At 41.0% G+C, this 12,142-nt stretch overlaps 1 protein-coding gene across 1 annotated transcript; it reads right to left on the reverse strand.

The window, feature by feature from the left end:
* Positions 1-5,158: 5,158 nt before the first annotated feature.
* Positions 5,159-7,195, reverse strand: LOC311298809 (ladderlectin-like). The gene is made up of 6 exons (XM_084422067.1): positions 7,106-7,195; positions 6,890-6,957; positions 6,557-6,651; positions 5,860-5,982; positions 5,573-5,684; positions 5,159-5,400 (listed from the first exon to the last, which is right to left on the reverse strand). Exons 2-6 carry the CDS (start codon positions 6,951-6,953, stop codon positions 5,333-5,335), a joined length of 462 nt encoding a protein of 153 aa, XP_084278193.1. The 5' UTR covers positions 6,954-6,957; positions 7,106-7,195; the 3' UTR covers positions 5,159-5,332.
* Positions 7,196-12,142: the final 4,947 nt, after the last annotated feature.

Raw genomic sequence — 12,142 nt, forward strand, 5'->3', positions numbered from 1 at the left:
AGTTCAAAGCCCTCGCTGACGCTGGTCGCGTCAAGCTCAGAGCGCGCTGATCCTGATCCAGAGACTGAGCTTCACGTCGCTTCTGCCGATCCAGAGACTGAGCTTCACGTCGCTTCTGCCGATCCAGAGACTGAGCTTCACGTCACGTCCGCCCGTCAAGAGTCTCGTCCCGCCGAGACTGAATCTGTTCCTGAGCCTGAATCTGTTCCTTTTTCTACACCTGTGTCTTCGGACAAGATGGCCGAATCCACGCCTGTGTCTTCGGACAAGATGGCCGAATCCACGCCTGTGTCTTCGGACAAGATGGCCGACTCCACGCCTGTGTCTTCGGACAAGATGGCCGACTCCACGCCTGTGTCTTCGGACAAGATGGCCGACTCCACACCTGTGTCTTCGGACAAGATGGCCACCGCCGAGCCAGTGTCTCAGGACAAGATGGTCTCCGCCGAACCAGTGTCTCGGGACAAGATGGTCTCCGTCGAGCCAGTGTCCTCAGCAGAGTTACCCTCAGCAGAGATGGCTGCCGACATGCCTTTCCCTGAGCCGGTGTCTGTTCCAGATCCAGAGCCGGAGCCAGTGTCTGTTCCAGTTCCTGAGTCGGAGCCAGTGTCTGTGTCTGTTCCTGAGCCAGAGCCAGTGGTGCCAGTTCCAGTGCCAGTTCCGGTGGTACCAGTTCCAGTGCCAGTTCCGGTGGTGCCAGTTCCAGTTCCCGAGCCGTTGGTGTCTGTTCCAGTTCCTCCGCCGTGGCCGCCCGAGGGGTCTTCACCGCCGTGGCCGCCCGAGGGGTCTTCACCGCCGTGGCCGCCCGAGGGGTCTTCACCGCCGTGGCCGCCCGAGGGGTCTTCACCGCCGTGGGGTCTTCACCGCCGTGGCCGCCCGAGGGAAAGTCTCCGCCCAGGCCGCCTGAAGGTTCGTCTCCGCCCTGGCCGCCTGAAGGTTCGTCTCCGCCCTGGCCGCCTGAAGGGTCGTCTCCTCCTTGGCCGCCTGAATGGTCGTCTCCGCCCTGGCCGCCTGAAGGTTCGTCTCCTCCCTGGCCGCCTGAAGGGTTGTCTCCCCCCTGGTCGCCTGCACAGCCTGCTCCGCCCTGGTCGCCTGCACACCCTGCTCCACCCTGGTCACCTGCACACCCTGCTCCACCCTGGTCACCTGCACAGCCTGATCCGCCCTGGCCTCCCATCCTGCTGCAGTATCCAGGTCCTCTGCCGCTCCACGGGCCTGGCCCTCCATCCCGCCCCCGGGTCCGCCTCCGCTCCACCTCCCTCCTGGACAGTTTAGGAGCGTCTGGAATCCGCTCCTTAAAGGGGGGGCTATGTAACGATCACCAGCTGGAGTGCCCTTGAGAGCCACCAGAGGGCACTCCACATAAGACTCTCCTATTCACTCACAAACTACAATTCCCATAACTCACTGCCTGGACTCATCATCACTCATCACTGATCACATTCACCTGTACCTCATTCACTGATTGTATTCACCTGTCTCATCCTGTTAGTCTGTCTATTTATACCATGTTCATTCATTCACTCACTGCGAAGTCTTGTTGTACTGTCAGTCTGCATTTCCGAGCGTTTATTCCGTGTTTGTTTTCTGTTTTGACCCTGGACTGTTTATTGGACTCTGTTTATTGCCGCCTGCCTTGACCACTGCCCGTTTACTGGTTTACGAATTTGGATTACCCTTATTTAATAAAGCTGCATTTGGATCGATCTTCTTGTCTCTGAGCATTCATGACAACGAGGGTGACAATTTTCATTTTGGGGTGAACTATTACTTTAAGGCATTTTTTGAGAAATAAGCTATTTTATGTTACTATATGTTATGAAATTCTTGTTAACATGTTATCTGAGTTTGGTTATGGTTTACTTTACGTTCTTTTATTAAAGTCTATTTTGAGTCATCTGCCTTCACCACGCTTAGGTGCGTGACAGATGAACCGACCCCAAATGGATTTAGCAGCGCAGTTTACTGCTTTGGCCAGGAGAGGCCTCACCATGCTGATTACATGCTACAATTCTGCCTGCTTGCCGAGACGCTCAAATTACTGTATTGGATCGGGGCGAACTACTATCATCAAGTAGATTGTCAAGCCATTGTTCAATGTCTGGAGAGGCTCTACCTCCAATCCATACAACCTGTGGACCCTATAACCAGCCAGAAACCCATTGACTGCGAGGAGAGGCAGCACGTGCCCACCGCAGATGGAGAGAATGGCTCAGCTGTGATGATGGAGCCTGCACTAGGAGGAGCGACTGAGCCTGAAATCACACCAGAGCCTGAGTGGAGCCCTTCTGACCAGATGTGCGAACTGGCTGTCCCATCCATCGCCGAGAGAGTATGTGTGGAAGTCGAGGGTTTGGTTAGAAGATTATTCTGTATTGGAGTCACTGGTTCAACCAAGCCTTACTCTCCCACCTCATCTTCTGAATGTTCCTATGGATAGTTGTATTGCCACGTCTACTGCCAGTGTACCAGTGTACCTCCGTTGCCTCCTCTCAGTGACTAGGTTACACGTAGGCCTACAGTGAGCCGCCTCCTCCAGGGCATGGGGATCCCGTGGCTCCGCTTCCAGCCTCAGATCGTGTCGTTCCACCTCCACCTGCGCTCCTCCGTCCCTCAACATCAGCAGTGACCATCGGGCATTCGGCCTCGCTGAGCTCCCTTGGACCGTCGACTCCACCTGGGTCGGACATCACGTCACCTTCACCAACCTGTGGGCCATCTGATACTCTTTGGCCCACCAGTATAAACTAACTACACCATGGTGCACGGTCCCACAAATTCAACGTCACCATAACTTAAGCTTCCGACAACTCTCAGTTATCTACAAACTTTCCCAGAACGGTGGAGTTAAAAGTTTATAAGAGCACAATAAGCAAAACTAGGCTGTAAAAGTGGACTGAGCTTACCTGTTCAGCATGATGACCTTTAATCTCCTTGACAGCCTCTGTAGTCCCATTCCGCCACTTGTTAGCAACTGCCTTTTTCAATACACATAACAGCTTAAAAAAATCACGAGTGGGGTAAAGTTGATGTTTTATGTTGTATGTCGTGGAATAAAACGTGAAAGTGTCTTGAGCTTGTGTTCAGAAATAACTGAATGTCTTTTGCAGATGGAGGTAGACCAGGCTGGAGAACGGAAGATGAAGAAGATCAGCGGTGATGGCAGATGGTAAACAGGAACACAGACTGAAGATGAGTATCGCAGGTAAGTAGATCAGGTAAGTCTTGGGAGTGAGTCTTGCATGTCTTGGTAAAGACGAGGTCTTCTTCTTCTTCTTCTTCTTCTTCTTCGATTTAATGGCAGTTGGCTAGACAGTGAACTGATGGTGAAGTGGTGTTATAGGGAGCTGATGATGATGAGGTGCAGGTGAGGTGAATCAGTAATCAGGGGAGAGTGAACGAGTGGGCGGAGTGTGCAGATCTGGGGCACGTTCAAGTTCAAAACGGTGCGCAACGTTTTGCTATGGTTTCCGGGCTGAACGTCATGTTTCCTGGAAACGGCGTGCACCGGTGTGCAACGGGCTTTGAGATACGTTTTCTCTTGTTTGGTGGGTGTGTCAGAACTGCAGTCCAGCAACATGTATATAAAGCACGCAGTATTAAAGTGAACTCGCACAATGGGTTCAAGGAAAGTAATTTACAAATGTGTTCGATGCAGCTCGGTATACGCAACAACTGAGGATATTAGAAGACATGTTTGTCGAAACTCTGGGTTTGGGCCGAACTCCGAGCTCGGAGCCCTCCCCCCGGACAGCACGCCAAATATGCATTGAACTTTACTCCTCTAATTGTATGTAAGTGTGAACTCGTGAATTTCTTTTTTTCTTTTTCTTCTTTAATTCGAGTATCATCATGAGATCTTTAAATTAATTGTTTTAAAAAAATTGGGGGATTATACATTTATGTCTTTCAACAAAGGAACCGTAAACTAATTGAGAGAAATCATAGACAATCATTGATAATGGAGATAATATAATTATTATTTGTTAATGTCAGCATTTAAAGACATGGCTTTCTATGACAGTGGTTTGCTTGATCCAAAGGCTTTTTGCCAGCATTATATGAAGATTTGGTGAAGATATATGAAAGGCATTGAGTTTGAAAAAGTATGTTTTAACAAAATATAAAACGGTGGAAAATATGCTCTATAGTCTAGGCCATTTGATGTGAAATGTTGATTGAAAAGTTAAACAGAAAACAACAACAAAAACACTTTAAAGTTTGAGTGACAGACTCTTTTTTTCTTTTAGTGAAAATTACACGTTCTAGGCCATACTAAAATCAGGGCATACAGCTACATTGTGATCCCCCAGTACAATACTACAGATAAATGTTGGAGATTACTTTATTCTGACCAAAGAATACTTTTTTCTGATCATGTCCTGTGTGTTTTCTATCAGCTGTTTAGAATCAGAACTAGGAATGCCAGAATAGCAATGCAAATAGCCAGAATCATTACTGATCTAATTGGTCAAAGAGGTTTAGAAAATGGTCTGAAATTGTTCGTCATTCAGTTAGATTCTTTTGCAGAGGTTTCTCACACCGAAATAAGTAAGACAGAAAACAGAAAGAGCCCTGGATGAAGTCCAAATTTGCTTACAATCCATTGTCGGACACAGACGTCTTTAGTGTTTGTCAATGATGAAGCAGCTGTGTGCAGCTTGCTTTAAAGTCCACATGAATTCAAAATTGACCATATTTACTTTGTTTGCCTAAATTGATAGTTTTGTGGTGAACAATTCATCCATGCAAGTCAATCCACACAAACATTTTTTTTGGCTTTGTAATCTTTAATCAAAATCTGAAAATGCCCCTCCCCTCTGCATTGGAGGACCTTCCCTGATGACGTATGTTTGACGGCTTGGTTTGGGAAACGCTTAACCACTCCCCTCAAACCGTTAGTCTGCTATGAGCGAGAGATGGAGAGGAGGAGCGCTAGAGTAAAACCCTGCCCTCTGTTCAATATACCTTTTCACTGGGAAATACGTCACAACACTGGAGAAAAGTCGTTTGCAACTTCCGGTTCACGCGGATTTTAACCCCTTCCCTGTTGATGACTTCATTTAATGCCATTCCACTAACCATATCCTCAAACCTTGCTATGCAATATACTTATAATTTTTATATACATTAATTTGATTGTCCACAATGCACATGATTTGCTTTATCAATGCTTTAATTAAACTGAGGAGTGTTACAGAGAAAATATTGAGAAGAGATTAAAGTTTAGAAGAGATTTGATTTCAGAATAACATTTTTGTGAATATAAGATCAGAAAAAGTAAATGTTGTACAGTCAAAGTACATGTGGAGCAGGATGACTGCATATGATCTCACACGTCTGCAACACAAATATAGTTCTTTGAGGCTGAACAGGTTGCATCGTTCCAGCAACGGTTAGCTGTAGGGTGGAATAATGAAATAAGTTATTCTGATCATTATAGTGGAGTTAGAATCAAAATAAAATAGAATGTTCAACTTAAAGTACTTTGTGAAATCCAAATGAGTCATTTCATGTTACCATATAATATCAAATTGTAAATTATATTAAATTAAAAAAAACGTATTCTCACAGGGCCAGTTGATCTCCAAACAGTTCTCGGGACCACCGGCATTGTTAGGTTCTCCAGAGCACCAGTTGGTAAAATCATTCACAGTTCCATCACTCCACAACCACTGTCCCTCCTAATGAGTGAAGAGAATGAATACAAAAAGTGCACTACTGTAGTCAGACTTAAGAAGCTAATTAACTTTGGCTTTGAAGTCAAACCATCTTCATAGAAACATTGCCTTTACTTTTTCAAGCAGAAATTTAGTTTAGACAAACAAATGGGTCTCTTTAGGGCACACTTTAACTTACTTGTTCACCATCATGACCACCAACCCACAATACTGTGGAAGAAGGCAACAGACTCAGCAGGAAATCATTTTCCGGTTTACTATGCACAGATGCAAGATTCGCACCAAGAGTTTGACAGTTTTTCTGAAGAGAAAGATTTTTTTTTGTCAATATAAAATCTAATCTTTTTAGCAGAAAGCATAAGTGACTTTTTAAACTACATTTTAGTCATTTGCAAACAAAGTCTGCTCTGATTGATTATTTGATCAGTATCAGTTTTCTGTATTGCAGAAAAGAAAGTTTTACTTAAAAAAAAAAAAAAAAATCACCATTCCCACTTTATATGAAGTGTCTTTAACTAATATGTACTAACAGTTAAATTAATCATTTGATTCAGTGCACTTATTGTGTACATACATGTTTTTGCATTGTACTTATATTTAAAAAATTGCATCCAATTAATACAGCTGTAATTAATTTCTGTAATTAGATCTATGATTACACTGTTGATCCGTCCCTTACACCTTAACCCAACCTTAAACCTAACCATACCATCAAACCTGTCCCTAACCTTAACCATTTCCCACCTCAATAGCAGCAAAAGTGTTTAACATCAACACATTAAGTACATTGTACTGAACTATTTATTTATTTATTTAGATGTAAAGACACCTAATAAAAAGTGTTGTCCACATCACCTTGTTGTACTATACATTACCTCTGCTGTGATCCAGTTAACCGACTGAGGGAAGTACTTGTAGCACCGGAGTCCAAAATTTGTCCATCCATAGGGGCATTTTTCAACTAAATTAACTGTGCATCCAGTACATAAATGTTATAGGGCTTTTGTAATACTCACAGAAAATAATGTTTTTATTTTTTATTATTTTATGTAGCTAATGTTTGTGTGATTATGTGCCGAAATTAAGCGTACTTTGACACTGTAAATCCCTCATTAATCATGCAGATATTAGTAAATGGAATATTGTACATTTCCAAAATGCTCTATTAAAGGGTTTTACAATTAAATGTTTAAGGTTGTAAAGGTTACCTTCTGCATTTCCCATGGAGAAGATAATGAAAAGAAGAATTAGAGTTCTCAGCATTGCCATCATGAACCTGAAATGAACCAAAAAATGAATAAGCAGGAAAGGTTAAATGTCTGTACTCATATGCTGAACACTGTGGATTCTCAATGCATTTTAAAGACAAAGCACAAAGATACTTTAAAAATGTTATTCAGTAGGTTTCTGTTCCAAAAACTCACCTTGATTTTCAGATAGTTGAATCTCAGAGGAAGTGTTTGTGAAGTTCCAAAAAGAGCCCTGCTTTTATACTTTAATGTCACTTAATGTGTACTTAAAGTCACGAGAATGAAACAGGATGTAATTGTTTGGTATGTAGCCTACACTTTTGTTCACAAATATTGGATAATGAGATGAGATAAGCCTGTAGAAATGTAAATGTTAAAAAACGAAATATGAGTATTTTAAATATTTATATTAGTCATAAGGGATATTTATCGTGTGTATAGATATGACACTTCTTCCTTAATAAACTTGAGAATGTTATGGTATTCCACTTTGCGTCTGCTTGATCATCCTCACGAGATGGATCTCGCCCTGTTGCTGCCACACATCACAGGGGTTGAAGCGCCTTTTTCCAAGTGATGATAGGGGCTGTGGTGTAGTCTAGTTTTTTGTAGTGAGTATACTGTGATACACCCCGTCACCCCATAAGCACCACGCTCACTAATGCATACAGTATGCATCGACATGTAATTGAGAGCATTATGAAACACTAAGAGTTATCAACATGTCAATTTCTTATAAGCAACACAAGACTTTAACAGCCAATGACATTTACGGCTGGGGAGACTGGACTGATTTTCTTCTGTTTAGTGTTAATCACCATCTAACTCAGCCAGTTAAGAGCTACATTTAGCCTTAGATGTTATGTGAATATGGTCCCTGAAGCACAGGTTTTATCAGCTGACAATTACATTTTTATTAATTTTTTTTTTATTTAAAACAATTTAAAACATTATAGGCACAAATATAAATTTACTTTTAGAAATGGTGTTAAAAAAAAAGAAAAAAAAAAGGTGTTATTGTTTTGGCAAGTTTACTGTTTAAATTAAAACATGTATGAAAACTTGTGTGATATTCCATTAAAATAACATTTTAATAGATTCATTATTATTATTATTATTATTATTATTATTATTATTTAAAGTACATTTACTGTGCAATTTCTTTCATAATTTTTGTGAGTTAGACCGAACTTTTTTTTTTTTGGTGGGTTGTAGACATTTGAGTTTCTGTGTATTTTAATAAATTATTATTATTATTATTATTATTATTAGGCCTACTTGAAGTATACTCTACTGTGCAATAGTAATTACTGTTATAATTTCTTCAAGTTATACCGAACTTTTATTTTGACAGGTTGTCGTAAAGACATTACAGTTTCTGTCTGTATATGATACGAATGAATGACGACAGTTTTATCAAATGAAATGGTGAAATTCTCGTGAAGTGACTCTCATAGCAACTCGGGAGAATAAATACTGTGACAATTAAACATTTATTAACAGCCCGACAAGCAATCAAGTTCTTTGGCGTAGGCCCCGTCCGTAGCTTGCAATCCGAGGGTCCGGATCTGCATATCCTGCCTGAAGACGAAGGCAGGGGCGCAGCCGACCCCCTGCGAGGTATAGGAAGGGACCATCTTGGTGGTGGTGGGGTGGATGGAGGGAAGGGACCATCCTGGTGGTGTTGGGGAGGATGGAGGGAAAGACCCATCTTGGTGGTGGTGGGGAGGATGGAGGGAAAGACCCATCTTGGTGGTGGTGGGGAGGATGGAGGTGAATTGAAGCGTCAGCATCTGCAAACTTAGACGTGTGTACCAATCTTTTATACCACAAGTATAGGAATGTGATTGGATAGATGAGAAGGTAATAAGTGACGTAACAATTGAGTCTTCCTGGCAGAACTTATGCTAAAGCTTCATTTCACGTGTAGCCTACATCATGTCTCAATACAATGAAACGCTGAAAACACCACGATCGTCACGCGTGCTCCAGTGTGTGTGTAGGCTAGAAGTAGAGTAGGCCTACACATTGAGCGCTCATTCCCAGAGATGTGTAGAACAATTGCAGTCTCTTTGAGCTTTAATATTCACAGACACTATTCCATATCGAGATTTGATTAATTGTACAGCCCTACTTTTGATTTATTCATTCAAAAATGGCCAAATTCTGTGACGTTCTGCTTTATAGGCTACAGCAAGTTCCATTTGTGACTGGATTCCGTGATTCGATCTGTGTCGCTTCGCAAACACAGACGGGGTGAATTTATGAATGAAAGTGAGAAAGTTCTGACAAAACGAAGTTGTTACGTATCCTCACGCTTTTTTAAGTGGGTATACCACGGAAATCCTTGGCCTTTCCTAGTGGGTATACAGCGTAGCCTATACGTGGTTATCACGTATACACCACTGCTTAGGGGCTGCAGATAGTCTACCTGAAAAATCTAACAGATAATTTCATATAGTCTGTGAGCTTAACTTTATGAGAGTGGCATATTTAATCTAAATGTAAATCGAAAGGATTCTGTTTAAAACATTACACAAATAACCTTTAAAGAGTGCGCATAAGCCTACACAAATATTGGCTCATTATTCACTGATATTGACTTGATGTTATCTCTAAATCAAACAGTTTAAGTCAATATAAATTTTGATCAAACAAATAAGTTTCTAAATGATGTTAATGTTGTGAAGAGTATTTCCAGTGTTATAGTTTGTTACTGGTAAAGCAGCTCCTATAGCTGCCATTGGCTTAGATATGCAACGCACGCTTTACACACTGTCAGGTCTTGTAGTCGACTTCAACTCTTCGATTACTTTATTGAACATACTGCAGACAAACACTTAGTTACATCCTTTTGATGGTGATGTTGGACATCCAACTTGTGGCTTCTAGTGTTTGTGTGATGATAGCTGTATACGTTCCCTCCACCAAAACTTCTAACTCTATGCGTAAACACCTGTTTAAAAAACCATCTGTGAACATACTGCCTCCACCTGGTTGTTTTGAACATCGATTTAAAAATGGATAGTCAAATAAATTACATTTTACCAACCAGTTTAATTTGTTTATGTCTTTAAGCCAAGACTTAACCATTCTTATCTGCCGTGGTTTTACACAAATGAACTACTGTAATTCCCGTTACTATGGAATATTATGCCAGAGCACTTGCAGGCTTACAGAAAAAAACTGAATGCAGCAGCTAGAATGCTTAAGTCTGCCAAGAAACATGAATCTGTTACTAATTTCACTGAAATGGATGCCTGTCTGGTATATAATTATTTACACGATTCTCATACTTGTTTTCAAGGCTCTACACAACCTAGCCCTGTTGTCAGTCTTCACTCCTATAGACCCCTGAGATCAGAGGGGTGTATAAGTATAACCCCAGTAAGGGTGACAGGGCTTTCTCTCATGTGGGCTGTGAGGGACCAAGCAGTCAAGGGCAAAGGACACAGGATTTCCAACCAAAAATTATTTATTAAATACAAAAACAAAGTTACAAATTAAATAATTTGAAAAACTGAACAAAATAAAGTCAGGTCTGGGCCCATAAAAAGGATCAACTGAACAGAACCAAACTGAACAGAACCAAACTTAACAGTAATCAAACCAACTAACAAAACAACATGACCTCCCAAATGACACACAAGGGGAACTTATATACACAAAGGACTAGTCCATTACACATACACAGGGAACACCACAAACATCACTTAACACAATTACAATAAATAAAGTAATTAACTTCAGAAATAAAGAAATAGGTCATAAACCAAAGTAATTTACCCAAATAATTATAATCAACAAAATACAAATAGAATTATAATAAACAAAACAAACATACAGTTAATCATACATCCCCCAGCTAATTGGCAACATGGATTAGCCCAACAGAACAAAATGGCAGCAACTGATGCCAGCCGGTCCTTTATTGGAATGGACCTCCACCAGAGCGCAGCGTCCCAGACAGTGCCAAACCTCTGCTCTTCCCACGTAAGCAACTTAAACTCAAAAGAAATAAATGTAAACACAATATACCACTAATAACTAGAAAGTGTGCACCCAACCTAGTCATGTATGGTAAAAGTGTAAATTATAAATAAAGTGGGTAAAATGAACCAAATCTGTGTGTGTCTTTATTGTGAAATATATAGGATGATCTGCAACAAAAGATTGAATTATAAAATGTAATAAAGGACAACCAAAATAACATGTAAACAAACAAAAGGGGAAAAGGCATGTCAGTGTGTGTGGTTTAGTTACCGCCTTGCTGTGTGGCCACATCATCGGCCATCAGATGGGCCCTAAACTCTGGAATGATCTCCCTCTTTCTGTTAAGTCTGCCAAATCATTAGCTATGTTTAAAGTCATGTTAAAATCACATCTTTTGAATACTATTTGGGAATATCCATGAAGAGGTTTTGATCACTATTATGTCTATGAGATATATTGTTTTATTGTTTGTAGTTAGTGATTGTGAAGCATTTTGGGCAACATGGTCCGTGTAGGTTTTGATCATGATGTTTTATTAACAAAGTTCGTGAGGAGCACATTCAGATAATTAACACGAGTGGAGAGCACTCAGCAATCAACCATAAGAGGTGTTTATATATTCAGCAGTCTTCAGCGGGGGGTACTCTGGGTTCGGGCCGAACTCCGAGCTCGGAGCCCTCCCCCCGGACAGCACGCCAAATATGCATTGAACTTTACTCCTCTAATTGTATGTAAGTGTGAACTCGTGAATTTCTTTTTCAAGACCCTCCTGGTTCTTTAATTCGAGTATCATCATGAGATCTTTAAATTAATTGTTTTAAAAAAATTGGGGGATTATACATTTATGTCTTTCAACAAAGGAAAGTAAACTAATTGAGAGAAATCATAGACAATCATTGATAATGGAGATATTATTATTATTTGTTAATGTCAGCATTTAAAGACATGGCTTTCTATGACAGTGGTTTGCTTGATCCAAAGGCTTTTTGCCAGCATTATATGAAGATTTGGTGAAGATATATGAAAGGCATTGAGTTTGAAAAAGTATGTTTTAACAAAATATAAAATGGTGGAAAATATGCTCTAACAGGGAACAATATGAGACAAGAGACAATGGGAACATGAGGGCTATATAGACACATGGACTAATCACTAAACAAGATAAACCTGTGCACAATCAAGACAATATATTAATGACAACATAGGACACATTACCTG

The sequence above is a fragment of the Rutilus rutilus genome (genome assembly GCF_951802725.1).
Source record: "Rutilus rutilus genome assembly, chromosome: 10".
NCBI lineage: Eukaryota > Metazoa > Chordata > Actinopteri > Cypriniformes > Leuciscidae > Rutilus > Rutilus rutilus.